A 15,453-nucleotide genomic window follows, 5' to 3' on the forward strand; every position below is an offset into this window, starting at 1 on the left:
CAGGTTACATGCCATCCCTCACTGTTACTCAGGTCCAGCGGGATGGTGCACTCTCATCAACTAGCTTAGGTGTTGTATTAAAACTGACAGCCCCGGGCGCCTGGGTGGCTCAGTCGTTAAGCGTCTGCCTTCGGCTCGGGTCATGGTCCCAGGGTCCTGGGATCGAGTCCCGCATCGGGCTCCCTGCTCGGCGGGGGGCCTGCTTCTCCCTCTCCCACTCCCCCTGCTTGTGTTCCTGCTCTCGCTCTCTCTCTGTCAAATAAATAAATAAAATCTTTAAAAAAAAAAAAAAAAAACTGACAGCCCCAACAGGACCACAGAGTAGGGAGTGGGTACCCCAAAACCCTGGGAAGATGGAAGACAGGAGACAGTGTTGGGCAAACAAAACTTAGCTACATGGCCTCCTGTACTGCCCCCCGGGGTCATATCAAAACCTCCTGTCCTTCCTCCCTGTGCCCCATTCTTTCCTCTCTGTGCTAAAAACCTCCACCCCTAGTCCCAGAGCCTGTCTGTAAAATGACAGCCTTGGCCTGTCGAATTCTAAGGGCCTTTCTGGCCATGCCTGTTTGCCTCCCTGTCCCAGTTTCACCACTGGACTCACCACTGCCCTGGCCCCTACCTCCCTCACCCCCTCTCCAGCCCTGAGAAAGCCTGTGAAACGGGAGGGTTGAGCCTGAAACCATGGCCTTCACCCCCTAGTTTGAGGATATTTGACCTTAGGGAGAAGGTCTTTATTGACTTGCTCTGAGCTCCTGACATTTGTGTCCATGTGTCTGTCCACGAGCCCTGGCACAGTCCCCACTCGGGCCCTGGTGTGCCGAGCAGGTCTTGATAGCAAGGTTCCAGACCAGCTCCACTTAGCCCAGCCAACACCAGCATGGCACAGGCCTCTGGTGTCCCTGCCAGGCTGCTACACTCTCCAGAGCAGTCTAGTGTGCTCCCTGATGAAACCCCTGGGAGATGTTAACAAAAGTGACGGACACGTTGTCAGGAGGTGAGGACTGTAGGCTGGCTTACAGAGGCTCTCTGCTCTTCAAGCTGGGAGCCTTGGATGCCTCTCTCCTCCCTTCCCTCCCTGGCCGCTCCAGCCATCCCGGAATGTCGCTGTGCTGTCCTGGGGACTGTGGAGGGTGAAGAAGTGACACAGCTGTGACCCTTCCTGCCTAAGGCACTCTGGCCCCGGCCCCTGGAGTGCCCCCTGTCTCCCAGTGAGCTCCCAGGCCCTGCTCCAGAAAAACTCCTGCCCCCTCCTCTCCCCACCAAGAAATGGCCCAAGTCAGTGGAATTGGGCCATAGGCGCCCCCCGCCCGAGCCCTCCAGCCCCAGTTGGAAATCCCATGTCCTTCTGCTTCCTAGCTGGGTAACTGTGGGTGTGGTTGGACCCCTCTGTGCCCCATCTGTGCGCAGGTTAATAAGCTGCCATGGGGGTCATGTGCCGACGAAGGCTCGCCGTGGCTATGAGCTCTGCCCGCCCCTCACTGCCCACCAGGAGCGAGCCCCTTCCCCTTCCCAGGCTTCAGCTTCGCCACAAAATCAGTGAGAAGGCCAGGGGGTGGGGGGGACCGGTTGGCCACGGTGGACTGGCACTAAGCGTCCCCCGCTCTGTTCTCTCTCCACCCGCGCCCCAGCTGGACATCGTTGAGTTCATCCCCTCTCTCCTGTACTTTGGCTACACAGCCCTCATGGTCCTGTCCTTCTGGCTTCTCACGGGCACCATCGGCTTCTATGCAGCCTACATGTTTGTGCGCAAGATCTACGCTGCTGTGAAGATAGACTGATGGGGGTGGCCCATGGCCAGGCCCACTCCGTCCACGGACAGGAAGCCACTCTGCGTGGGGAACTGCAGGCACGCAAATAAAGTACCTCCTGCTCGTTCGGAATGTAACTCCTGGCACAGTGTTCCTGGATCCTGGGGCTGCGTGGGGGGCGGGAGGGCCTGTAGATAAATCTGGGACTTTTCTTCATCATTTTATTCCAGTTTTGTGGGGGATGAGGTTTTTGTGGGTTGTTTTTTCTTCAGTGCTAAGAAAGTTCCCTCCAGCAGGAACTCTCAGACCTGTTTATTCAGGTTTATTTTTTTTGGTTGGGGGTTTTCTCCTTAGTTTTTTTTAACATATGGATCCAGGATGGATAAATCACCAAGACACTGGGTTTTGGGCACTGTCTCCACCTCAGTTCCTCAGGCTGTTGGCCACCCCACGATTAACTGGAAGAGGAAATGCCTGGCCTTCTGGGGCTTTGGTGAGGTTTCCGAGCCTCTCATGGCCCGTGCTCACCATTGACGCCGTGACAAAGCACAGCTCTAGCCCGGACACGCGTCCTCAGTGCCAGCCAGCCTCTGCCGGCCCTGCCCCTCCCTCCTCTCTCTTCCCCCAGCCCCCGCCCAGGGCGGCCCAAGGCAGGGCTTCCAGCCAGGCCTCCAGGTCAACCAAGTCTTGGTTGCTCCAAGGAAAATCCCCTGGAAGCACTCGGGGCCACGTGCTCCAGGACAGCAGGACTCACCCCTGCTCAGAGCAGTGGGAGTTTGCTGGACCAGAGAAGAGACTTGCAGTGAACTATATGTGCCAAGAAACCCTGGATCCAGGGCCAAGTATTTAGAGTCAAGCCAAGCATCCACATGTCTGTCTGGAATGAGGGTCCTCACCCCTCAGGATTGCTCCCCAGTAGTTTCCTCGGGGGGTTGCTGCTCTTTGCAAAGTGTGCTGGTGGCGGGCCCTCTCCCCTCCCCCTTCCAGGGCAGAACAAGGCTGGGAGACCTCACATGCCCTCCTTTAGGTGGCTGGGGAGAGGTGTTCTCTCCCTGATATCCCCCAGCCTCAGTGCTCATGCCCAGCTCTCTTAGCCAGTCCCATCCCCTCCGCCTCTGCCTCCCATTGGTTTCTTGCCCCCTTTGGGGGACGCCCAGAAAACTGCTTGTGGGAAGGGAGATGGAAGCTCAGTTCTGTTGCTCTGTCTCCAATTCCCAGGAATAGGCAAGGAGCCAAGGTAGAAAGAAGGAACTAACGTGGCAGGCCTGGGCAGCCCAACCCCTTGCCCACCCCGTGCATGTCCCAGACTTTGTTCTCAAGTTGCAAGAGACCAAACCCACCCTGGGATTAGGGTTTAAGTAACAGCCACTCAACCCTGGTTCGGCCCCTTTGGGACTCCCACCACAAGACAAAGCTCAGGATGCTGGCTAAGCTAGGAACACACCCCACCCCTTAACACCCTGCACCCCGACTCCAGATTTCCCCCAGCAGCCCCTACCAGCTCCACCAGTCAAACCAGTGAGCTTCTCGACCTTGTTCACAGTGACTCCGTATCACCAGGCGGTGTCCACCAAGAATCAGGTTGGAGTAAAGGGAACCCAAGCAGTAGACGATGATATTGCAGGCTTTTGTTCACTCAAATTTCGGATTTTTTCCCTAAGAGATTCTCTTTTGCGGGGGGAGTAGGGAGATGGACTCCTCACAAAGGGTTCAGACATCATCGATTTTTCTGACTTTTTTAATCATCATCATTATTATTTTTAATTAAAAGATGCCTGTATGCCTTTTTTTGGTCCAATTGTAAATAAATATGCCATTGTCCTGTTGTCATGTCTCCGGAATCTCTTGGAAGGGTTAGGAGCCTGAGGTGAGACAACTTCCCAAATGGGTTGAGCCGAGGAGTTTCCCTCAAAACTCAGTCTCCTGTCAGGCTTTCCAGGGCTCGGCCACTATAGTTCCCCTGTGTGGTACAAGTCCAGAACCTCTCCCATCTGCTCAGTCCCTCCATCCTCAATCACAAGCATCTGCCCCACTCCCACGAGTAGGAAAGGGCAGTCAGGTATGAGCTTTGGTAGCAGTGAGACCTGGTTTTAGATTCCCAGCTCCAATATATTACTGCCAACTCACTTCACCTCTCTGTCATCTAAGACTCCTTCAAATAGAAACATAGGTCACACTGGCTTATGTCCCAAGGGAAATTGGTTCATAAGTCATCAAGGAAAGGAGTGGTTTGGTTTCAGGTCTGGATAGATCTGGGGGCTCCAGGGGTAGCCTTAGGATTCTCCCTTTCTCCACTGTGCTTTTTCCTGGCCCATTCGGTTCCATTGTCAAAAATCTTCCCTATGAGGAGGTGGTGAGGGCAGGTCACAGATCACTCTAGGCTTACGTTACTTGGAAAGCCTAGGGGAAAAAGATCTCTCCTTCCCTACTTCAGTGTATTTAATATAGGTAAATCCCAGAGAAGGTTTCTGATGGGCCCAGCTTGGATTACTGTTTGCACATCTTGAACCAGTCACTATAAACAGGAAGACAGAGTTCTGTTTACAGGCTGCACACTCCAAGGATACTGGATACTGTGAGTTTTAGCCCCACCCAAATCCCTTGGAATGTGTCGAAAGAACAATTTCCCACAGTAAGGGATGCAAGCAAACAAAAACAGCCAGTTGCCTATCGTAACCCCACCCGCTCCAACTCCCATGCCTCAGTTTCCTCATCTGCAATGAGAAGCGTGCTGGGTGCCATTCAAGGAATATTTCCAGTGCTCAGATGCTGTTCCACTTTCCAAGTATTAGCCCATTTACTCCTGAATATGATCCTCTAAGGCATGTTCTGTTATTAGCCCCTTTTTACAGAGGAGGTAACTGAGGTATCCATGCTTGAGGTAGCCTGCTGCGGGTCTCATGGCAGGTGTGTGCTGGAGTAGTATTCAGCTGAAACACACTCCCAAATGTGTTCTTCCAACCACTACCATACCTGCCTTTTTAAAAGAACTATACACCTGTGTATATATATAAAATGAAACCATGGTACATATGCCGTGAAACACCACAGTCAAGATAGTGATCATACCCATCGACCCAAGATTCCCCGTGTCCTTTGTAATTCTGCCCTCCAGCCTTTAACCCTCCCCAAGAACCCACCGATCTGTTTTCTAACACTGTAGATTCGTTTGCATTTCCTAGGGCTTTGTATAAATACGGTATGCTTTTTTCCCCCCATCTTTTTCCATTCAGCATAAGTATTTTGAGATTCATCCATGGTGTTACGTACATCAGTAGTTCATTCCTTTTTATTTCCAAGTATCGTTCTATGGTATGGATATGCCATAATTTGTTGATCTGTTCATCTGTTGATGGACATTTGCGTTGTTTCTAGTTTGGGGCTATTACAAATAAAGCTGCTGTGAATAAGTGAAGCAGTGCCATGGCTAGATCACATGGTAGGGCGTGTAAACTAAACTGCCAAGCCCTTCTCCAAGATGACTGTAGCACTTTACATTCCCATCCCAGTAGATGAGAATTCCAGTTGCTCCATATCCTAACGCTTTCTGTGGGTAATCTTAATTTTAGCCATTCTAACAGGTGCATAATATCACATTGTGATTTTTTTAAAAAAGATTTTATTTTTGCAAGAAAGAAGAGAGAGAGAAAATACGGGGCGGGGGTGCCAGAGGGAGAAGCAGACTCCCCGCTGAGCAGGGAGCCTGATGCGGGACTTGATCCGAGGACTCTGGGATCATGACCCGAGCCGAAGGCAGATGCTTAACAGACTGAGCCACCCAGGCACCCCACATTGTGATTTTTTTTTAAGTAATCTTTACACCCAATGTTGTGGCTCGAGCTCATGACCCCAAGATCAAGGGTTCCATACTCTTCTGACTGAGCCAGCCAGACGCCCCCTATCAGGTTGTGATTTTAATTTATGTATCCCTAGTGACAAACTATGTTGAAATCTTTTCCTGTGCTTATCTGTCATTCATATATCTTTTTTGTTGAAGTGTCCAAATCTTTTGCCTTTCTTTTTAATTGAGTTGCTTGGGTTGTGGGGTTTTTTTAAGTTTTGAGAGTTCTTTATATATTCTGCATACAAGTCCTTTATCAGTATATGCTTTGCAAAGATTTTCTCCCAGTCTGTGGCTTGGGTTTTCATTCTTTTAACAGTGTCTTTTGAAGAACAAAATTTTAATTTTGAATAAGTCAAATTTATCAATTTTTTCTTTTATGGATTTGGTTTTCGGTGTCATATCTAAGACATCTTTGTCTAACCCAAGGTCACAATGATTTTCTCCTATTTTTTTTTAAAGATTTTATTTATTTGACAGAGAAAGAGACAGAGAGAGAGAGAGAGAGAACACAAGCAGGGGGGAGTGGGAGAGGAAGAAGCAGGCTTCCCACGGAGCAGGGAGCCTGACGCAGGGAGCCAATCCCAGGACCCTGGAATCATGACCTGAGCCGAAGGCAGACGCTTAACAATTGAGCCACCCAGGCGCCCCTTTCCTTTTTTTTTTTTTTTTTAGAACTTTCATAGTTCTATGAATAGTTTTAGGTTTTATGTTTAGGTCTTGATCCATTATCAGGTAATTTTTGTATATGATGCAAAGTATGGGTCCAAGTTCAATTTTCCTACCATTTATTGAAAAGGTTATCTTTTCTCTTTTGTTTTTGTGCCTTTGACAAAAATCAGTTGCCCATATATTTGTGGATTTATTTCTGGAATTTCTATTCTGTTCCATTGATCTATTTTTTATGGCAATACCACACTTTCTGTTACTGTAGCTTTATAATTCTTAGGATCAGGTGTTTTTAGCCCTCCCAATTTTGTTCTTTCTCAGGGTTTCTAGGCCCTTTGATTCCCATATGAATTTTCAAATTATCTTGTTGATTTCCACAAAAACACCTGCTGGAATTTCAGTCAGGATTCTGTTAAATCTATAGATCAATTTGGGAAGAATTGATCCATGAGCAATATGTACCTCTCCATTTATTTACCTTCAATTTTCTCTCAGCTGTATTTTGTAGTCTTCAGTGTTTTGGTCTTTCACATCTTTTTGTTGGATTTTTCCTAAGTATTTCATATTTTTGATGCCATTATAAATGGTATTTTTTATTTCTGATTTTTCATTATACCGTTGAATACAATCAAGGTTTTATATATTGATCCTATAGCCTGAAAACCTTGCTAATAAATTCACTTACTAGTTCTAGTAGCTTTTTTTGTAGATTCCATCAGATTTTTACATAAATGATCATGTCTGAGTAAAGACAGTTTTACTTCTTCCTTTTCAATCTGAATGCCTTCTGTTTCTTTTTCTTGCTTTATTGCACTGGCTACAACTTCTAATACAGAGCTGAATGGTGAGAGTGGACATCTCTCTTTAAGTTGCTCTATTCTAGTTTCCTAAGGTAGTAGCTGAGGTCATTTATTTAAAGCCTTTTTTTCCCCCCTCTAATACAGGTGTTCAGTGTTATAAATTTCTTCCTAAGTACTGCTTTAGTGACATCCCAGAAATTCTGATATGTTATGTTTTCATTGTCATTCAGCTCAAGAGACTTCTAAATTTCTGTTTGGTTTCTTTTTTTTTTCATTATTTAGAAGTGTATTATTTCGTTTATAAATATTATATTGGGGAATTTTTTTCAAGGATTTTTGTTACTGATTTCTAACTTAATTCTCTTGTGGGCAGAAACCATAATGGGCAGAGACTTTGTATGACTTGAATCTTTTGAATTTATTGAGACTTGTTTTATGGCCCAAAATATGGTCTATCTGGTCTACGTACACTTGAAAAGAATGAGTATTCTGCTGTTCTTGGTGGAGTGTCCTATAAATGTCAATCAGGGCAAGTTGATTGGTAGTGCTGTGGGCAAGTTGGTTGGTAGTGTTGTTCAAGTCTATGATATCCTTGTTGATTTTCTGCCTGCTTGTTTTATCAGTGATTGTGAGAGGGGTATTGCAATTTTTTACTACAATTTAGATTTGCATATTTCTCCTTGCAGTTCTGTTCTTGCTGTATGTATTTTGAAACTCTATTAGATGCATATTGTCCTCTGGATAAATTTATTCCTAATAGTAGTATTTGCTCTGAAATGGGACTCCAGGTCCCTGGGACTCCAGGATCATGACCTGAGCCAAAGGCAGACACATAACCGACTGAGCCACCCAGGGCCCCAATTTGTTTTGTTTCTTAAATTACACATATGAGTGAAATCATATGGTATTTGTCTTTCTCTGATTGCCCTATTTCGCTTAGCATTATACTCTGTAGATCTATCCATGTTATTGTCTTTTTTTTTTTTTATTTTTTTAAAGATTTTATTTATTTGCAAGAGAGAATGAGAGACAGAGAGCATGAGAGGGAGGAGGGTCAGAGGGAGAAGCAGACTCCCTGCTGAGCAGGGAGCCCAATGTGGGACTCAATCCCAGGACTCCAGGATCATGACCTGAGCTGAAGGCAGTCGCCCAACCAACTGAGCCACCCAGGCGCCCCTATCCATGTTATTGTAAATGGTAAGATTTCATTCTTTTTGATGGCTGAATAATAATAATTATATACATACCACATCTTTATCCATTCATCCATTGAAGGACTCTTAGGTTGCTTCCATAATTTGGCTATCGTAAGTAATGTTGTAATAAACATAGGTGTGAAAACAAAACAAAACAAAACAATAAACATAGGTGTGCTTATATCCCTTTGAATTGGCATTTTTATATTCTTTAGGTAAATACCCAGTAGTGGGATTACTGGATCATAGGGTAGTTCTAGTCTTAATTTTTTGAAGAACCTCCATACAGTTTTCCACAGTGGCTGCACCAGTTTGTATTCCTATCAACAGTACACAAGGGTTCCTACTTCTCCACATCCTCACCAACACTTGTTGTTTCTTGTGTTTTTGATTTTAGCCATTCCATCAGGTATAAGGTGATATCTCACTGTGGTTTTGATTTGCATTTCCCTGGTGATGAGTGATGTTGAGCATCTTTTCATGTGTATGTTGGTCCATCCTTTTACTTTTAACCTATTTGCATTTTATATTTAAAGTGGTTTTCTCGGGGCACCTGGGTGGCTCAGTCATTAAGCATCTGCCTTCAGCTCAAGTCATGATCCCAGGGTCCTGGGATCAAGCCCCACATTGGGCTCCCTGCTCGGCAGGGAGCCTGCTTCTTCCTCTTCCACTCCCCCTGCTGGTGTTCCCTCCCTCGCTGTGTCTCTCTCTCTCAAATAAATAAATAAAATCTTTTTAAAAAAATAATAAAAATAAAATAATAAAATAAAGGGTTTCTTTATAGGCAGCATATAGTTTGGTCTTGCTTTTCTACCCAACCTTGTAATCTTTGCTTTTTAAATGGAATACTTAGATTATTTACATTTCATGTGATTGTTGATTTGGCTAGGTTTAAGTCTCTAATCTTGCCAGTTGTTTCCTATTTGTCCCATCTGTTGTTTCCTTTTTCTTCTTTTTCTGCCTTCCTTTGGACAGTCACGTACTGTGGTCCCCCCTTATTTGTGACTTCGCTTTCCACAGTTTCAGCTACCTGCAATCAACCATGGTCTGGAAGCAGATGATCCTCCTTCTGACATATCATTAGAAGGTCAATGGTAGCCTAATGCTACATCACAATGCCTACGTTATTCACCTCACTTCATCTTGACATGTAGACATTTTATCATTTCACATTATCACAAGAAGAAAGGTGAGTACAGGACAATAAGGTATTTTGAGAGGAAGTGAGGTTGCAATCACATAAATTTATTACTGTATATTGTTATAATTGTTCTATTATTAGTTTTTATTATTAATCTCTTACTCTGTCTAATTTTAAGTTAAATTTTATCATGGGTATGTATGTGTAAGGAAAAAACATAGTATATATAGTGTTCAGTACTCTCTTGGGTTTCAGGTATCCAGTGGGGGTCTTGGAATGTATCCCCCACAGATAAAGGGGGAATACTGTTTGTTTGTTTGTTTGTTTGTTTTAAGTAAGCTTTACGCCCATCATGGGGCTTGAATTCACGATCCCAAGATCAAGAGTCACATGTTCTACCAACTGAGCCAGCCAGGCACCCCTACTGTATTTTAATCTCCTTCATTGGCTTACTGGCTATACCCTCTTGTTTTGATATTTTAATGATTACTTTAGGGCTTGTATATATATCTTTAACTTATCACAGTCTACCTTCAAGTAATATTAAACCACTTTACATATAGTATAAGAACCTTAAAATAGTATACTTACATTTCTCCCTTCCTAGCCTTCATGTTATGGTTATCATTCCTTTTTACTTTATAAATCCCACAATATACTGTTGCTATTTTTATTTAAGCAGTTGTCTTTAAAGAATTTGAATAATAATAAATCTTAGGTAAGTACCCAGGTAGGTACCATTTCCAGTGGTCTTCATTCTGTTGTATAGATCCAGATTTTCATCTGGTATCATTTTCCATCTGCCTGAAAGACATCCTTCAACAATTCTCATAGTGAAGATTTGCTGATGATTAATTATTTTAGCTTTTATATGTCTAAAACATCTCAATTTTACCTTTGTTATTGAAAGATATTTTTGCAGGGTATAGAATTCTAGGTTGACAAATTTTTTCCCCCTTTCCTAGTACTTTAAAGATGTTACTCCACTGTCTTTTATTGCTTGCCTTGCTTCCAACAACAGATCTGATGTCCTTATCTTTGTCCCCTCTGTATGTAACAAGTCTCTTTTCTCTGACTGCTTTTTCTATGTCACTGGTTTTGAGCTATTCAATTACGGATGCGTTGGTGAGTCTTCATATTTCTTATGCTTAGGGTACATTGAGCTTCTTAGAACTGTGTGTTTATTTTCAGTAAGTTCAGAAAGTTTTATACCATTATATCTTTGAATATTTTTTCTGTCCCCTTTGTCTCTCCTTCAGCAATTCTAATTGCCCGTATGTTAGGCTGCTTGAAGTTGTCTCACCACTAATACCCGCCCATTGAGCCTCTTTTCTTTTCTTTTTTTTTTTTAATTCTTTTTTCTGTATTTCATTTTAGATAGTTTCTTTTGCTGTGCCTTTAAATTCACTAATCTTCTGTCATGTCTGCTCTGCCATTAATCCCGTCCAGTATGGTCTTCATCTCAGACATTGCCTTTTTAATCTTTAGAAACTTGATTTAAGTGGGGGTTTTTTTATATCTTCCATATGTCTACTTAACTTTTTGTGTAAAATATGTGTAACATACAATAATTTACCATTTTAACCATTTTAAAGTGTACAATTTAGTGGCATTAAATACATTCATAATATTGTGCAACCATCACCACTAGCCATCTCCAGAACTTCCTCATCTTCCCAAACTGAAACTCTGTACTCATTAAACACTGACTCTTCATTCTCTTCCCACTGCAGCCCCTGGTGACCACTATTCTACTTTCTATCTCTGAATTTGACTACTTTAGTGGAATCATACAATATCTGTCCCTTTGTGTCTGGCTTATTTTACTTAGCATGTCTTCAGGGTTCATATACATTGTAGCATGTATCAGAATTTCACTCCATTTTAAGGCTTAGTAATATTCCATTGTATGTATATACCACACTTTGTTTATCAATTTGTCCACCAGTGGACATTTGGGTTCTTCCATCTTTTGGCTATTGTGGATAATGGTGCTATGAACATTGGTATACAAATATCTGTTCAAATCCCTGCTTTCCAATTCTTTGGAGATATATACCTAGGAGTAGAATTGCTGGATCATGTGGTAATTCTATGTTAAATTTTTTGAGGAACCACCATACTGTTTTCTACAGTGGCCACACCATTTTACATTCTCCTTATGAAAATTCCAATTTCTCCACATCCTCGCCAACACTTATTTTTCTATTTTTTTATAATACCCATCCTTGTGGGTGTGAAGTGATGTCTCGTGTTTTTGATTTGTATTTATCTAATGATAAGTGATATTGCCCATCTTTTCATGTGTTTATTGGCCATTTGTATGTCTTTGGAGAAATGTCTATTCATGTCCTTTGCCCATTTTTTTAGTTTAGTTAAAGAAGTTCTTTAAATATTCTGGATATTAATCCCTTGTTAGATATGTGATTTTCAAAATATTTTCTCCCATACTCTGGGTTCTCTGTCCCTTCTGTTGATAATGTCCTTTGATGCACAAAAGTTCAATTTTAATGAAGCCCATTTTATCTATTTGTTTTGTTGCCTGTGCTTTTGTTGTGACATCTGAGAAATCATTTCCAAATCCAATGTCATGAAGATTTTCCCCTATGTTTCCTTCTAAGAGCTTCATAGTTTTAGGTCTTACAGTTGAGTCTGTGAACTATTTTGAGTTTAATTTCTGTATATGGTATAAGGTAAGGGTCCAACTTTATTCTTTTGCATGTAGATACCCACTTTTCCCAACACCATTTGTTGAAAATACTGTCCCTCCCCAATTGAATGGTTGGCACCTTTGTCAAAAAATCCTTTGACCATAGGGGCCCCTGGGCAGCTCAGTTGGTTAAGCGTCCAACTCTTGATCTTAGCTCAGGTCTTGATCTCAGGGTCATTTGACTGTGTGTGTGAGAATATATTTAACTTTTTTATTTTATTTATTTATTTTTTAAAGATTTTATTTATTTATTTGACAGAGGGAGAGAGAGCGAGAGAGGGAACACAAGCAGGGGAAGTGGGAGAGGGAGAAGCAGGCTTCCTGCCGAGCAGGGAGCCCGATGCGGGGCTCAATCCCAGGACCCTGGGATCAGGACCTGAGCCGAAGGCAGATGCTTAACCAACTGAGCCACCCAGGCGCCCCTATTTAACTTTTTTAATGTATGAAATACAGCTATAACTTAATGTCCTTAATCTGCTCATTTTGACATCTGTTTCTGTTGTGGATTGGTTTTGATTGCTTGTTTTCCTCCATATGGATCATGTTGCCTGCCACTTCATAGGCCTGCTAATCTTTTTTTTTTTTTAAAGATTTTTATTTATTTATTTGACAGAGAGAGACACAGCGAGAGAGGGAACACCAGCAGGGGGAGTGGGAGAGGAGAAGCAGGCTTCCCGCGGAGCAGGGAGCCCGATGTGGGGCTCAATCCCAGGACCCTGGAACCATGACCTGAGCCGAAGGCAGACGCTTAATGACTGAGCCACCCAGGAGCCCCGGCCTGCTAATCTTTGATTGGATGCCAGACATTGTGATTTTTACTTTGTTAGGTGCTGGATATTTTTGTAATCCTACAAATACTCTTGAGCTTTGTTCTGTGACAGTTAAGTTACTGGACATTGTGGGCAGATATCCATTTCACCCCTGATGCTTGTTCCAAGCAAGTCATGGCTTTGTGCTCCCCCTTGCCGATAACACATTCAAGAGTGGACATGTTACCCGGTTCTGGCCAATTAGATAAAGGATCTAGAAAGTCTACAGTAGTTACTGTGAAAGGTTTTTTCCATTTTAAGGAAGCCATGGGAAGACACAATCAGCCTTCTTTGGAGTTGCCACTTCCTAAAGTGACTCTTGGAGCTAGTGCCACCATCTTGGCAACAAGCTGAGGATGGAACCAACAGGAAGGACGGCAGATCAGAGAAGAAGGTCTAAGTCCTTAAAGCTGCTGAATCAAACAGCCCCAAAGCCTATCTCACCTGTGGATGTTCACGTACTGAAAAAAAGAGAGTTTAAGTCAATTAAAGTTAGAGTTTCTTTTAGATGCAACCAGAAGCATTGTTGCTGAGCCAGCCACCTGGCAGGCGGGAGGTGTAAATGGAGGTAGGGCACCTTGCAGGGAATTTCTCCCTCTGCTAAGGAATTCCAAGTTCTCCTTTAGACGAGAAACAGGCTGAGAACTGCAGAAAGCCATGCCCAAGGCCACACAGTGGGGAATCAAGAACACGCAGGCCTACCAGCCTTCCAGTTGGTGCCTGCTCCACCACAGCCCCATGGCCTTGAGATCCTGAGTCAGCATTGATGGCGGGGGCAATGGGGTGGGGGCCTCAAAGTTCACCGACCCGAGTCAGTGTTCAGTTCTGCTGAGCGAGGGCAAACAGATACCAGAGACTTCCTTGAATTTCTGTGCTGAAATCATGTCCTTGGAGGAAAAAAATCAAAGTCCCCCAAAGTGTAATCAGGGCAGTTACAGGTAACAACTAATTACTATAGTTTCGGGACAGATTTTTCTGATTGTAAAAATTGTCCAAAGTTCCTTCCCAGGCCAACAGAACAGGGCGGACTCCTGAGAGCAGAGGTGAGCAAAGCCCTGGGGTCAGAGGCTCGTGTTGCTCTCCACCCCAGAGCAGGAAACCCCTCCTCCCCTCTTAGAGCAGGTGTAAGGCAGGCAGCCATCTCTCTGGAGGAGGGACCAGGAATGGGCACAGACACTCCCTGGAAAAAGGCTACACTGGCCGCACAGGGTTCCTATTCCTAGAGATAATCTTCCCCTTGCCCACCTGGAAGACCCTCCTAAACCTTGAGTGTGTAAAGTACTCACTGATTCCACAAAGAGTTTCTGAACCCCGACATGTGCCAGGGGCTATCTAGGTGAGGGGTATTCAGCAGTGAATAAAACAAAGTCCCCACAAGGGGAGGAAAAAAAAGCAGGTATGTAAGTGAATAAATGAATATAATGTCAGGTGGTTGTGAGTGCTCTAACAAAATTCAAGCCACAGAAAGGGAGGGAGAGCGACAGGGCAATTTATTTATTTTAGAAAGAGAAAGAACGAACATGAGGGGAGGGGCAGAGGGAGAAGGAGAGAGAGAGAGAGACTCTCCAGCAGACTCCCCATTCTGAGTGCGGAGCCTGTCGCAGGGCTCTATCTTATGATCCTGAGGTCACGACCCTGAGCCGAAATCACGAGTCAGACACTTAACCAACGGAGTTACCCCAGGCATCCCAACAGGGCAGTTTTGAGAAGGGGTCATCGGGGGGGCTTCCTGAAGAGATGAAATTGTAACAGATGAGCTGAGAAACCTTAAGGAATAGAAGAGCCAGCCTTGCATGCTTGTATCTGGAAAAGAAGGTTCCAGGCACAGGGCAGAACAAGCAAGTTTCTGAGCCAGGTTTGAAGACTAGCAGGAGGTGGTGTCGCAGAAAAGTGATCTGGAGGAGGTGAGCCAGAGGAGATGAAGTTAGAGAGGTGACAAGAGGTCAGATCATGAGGCTTTTGCAGGTCGTGAGGAGCACATTGGTTTTTCCTCTTGCATGTGATTGGAGCCTTTGGAGGGTTTGGAGCAGAGGAAGGACATGGCCTGACTCGGGTCTAGAAAGCCACTCTGGCTGCTGTGTCCATGGAAGCCCCTGGCACGTAGTATGTGCTGACTAAACGTCAGTGGTTAGTATCACTGCTTTCGGCCTCACCATTGGGCTCTTGAGGTCACTGAGGGCAGAGATCAGAATAGTCCTCTTGGGCCTCAGGGCCCATTATGGAGTGGTTGCTAAAATATGTGGATAAACAAATGAGTGACTCAGGATCTGAATGAGGGAGCAAGCAGAAGTGGGTTCTGAGGACAAGACTCCTGGCCCAGATGGGTGGCTGGGACACACGGCTGGCATGGCCCCTTGCTGAGATCAGTCACAGAGTGAAAGAAGCGTACCACTGGCCATGCAGCAGAAAGATCAGGTAAATGCCCGTTTTGGTAAGCACCATTGTCTAGGGCCTAAGGATGTGCAGCATGCGACTGGGCCCAAATGTGGCCTCTAAGAGCCAAAGTGCACCTGCCAACCACCAGGTGCAGGGCAGGCAA

At 44.5% G+C, this 15,453-nt stretch overlaps 1 protein-coding gene across 5 annotated transcripts in view; it reads left to right on the forward strand.

The window, feature by feature from the left end:
- TM9SF4 (transmembrane 9 superfamily member 4) overlaps nt 1-3,574 on the forward strand; it is a 56,532-nt gene extending 52,958 nt beyond the window's left edge. For all 5 annotated transcript variants that reach the window (XM_081833070.1, XM_081833071.1, XM_081833072.1 and 2 more), the window contains one exon: nt 1,629-3,574. In XM_081833070.1, coding sequence (XP_081689196.1) covers nt 1,629-1,778 — 150 coding nt within the window. In that variant the 3' untranslated portion in view covers nt 1,779-3,574. The remainder of the gene's footprint in view (nt 1-1,628) is intronic.
- Nucleotides 3,575-15,453: the final 11,879 nt, after the last annotated feature.

The sequence above is a fragment of the Leptonychotes weddellii genome, chromosome 10 (genome assembly GCF_054177405.1).
Source record: "Leptonychotes weddellii isolate Sample4059 chromosome 10, ASM5417740v2, whole genome shotgun sequence".
In the NCBI taxonomy this organism is placed as follows: domain Eukaryota; kingdom Metazoa; phylum Chordata; class Mammalia; order Carnivora; family Phocidae; genus Leptonychotes; species Leptonychotes weddellii.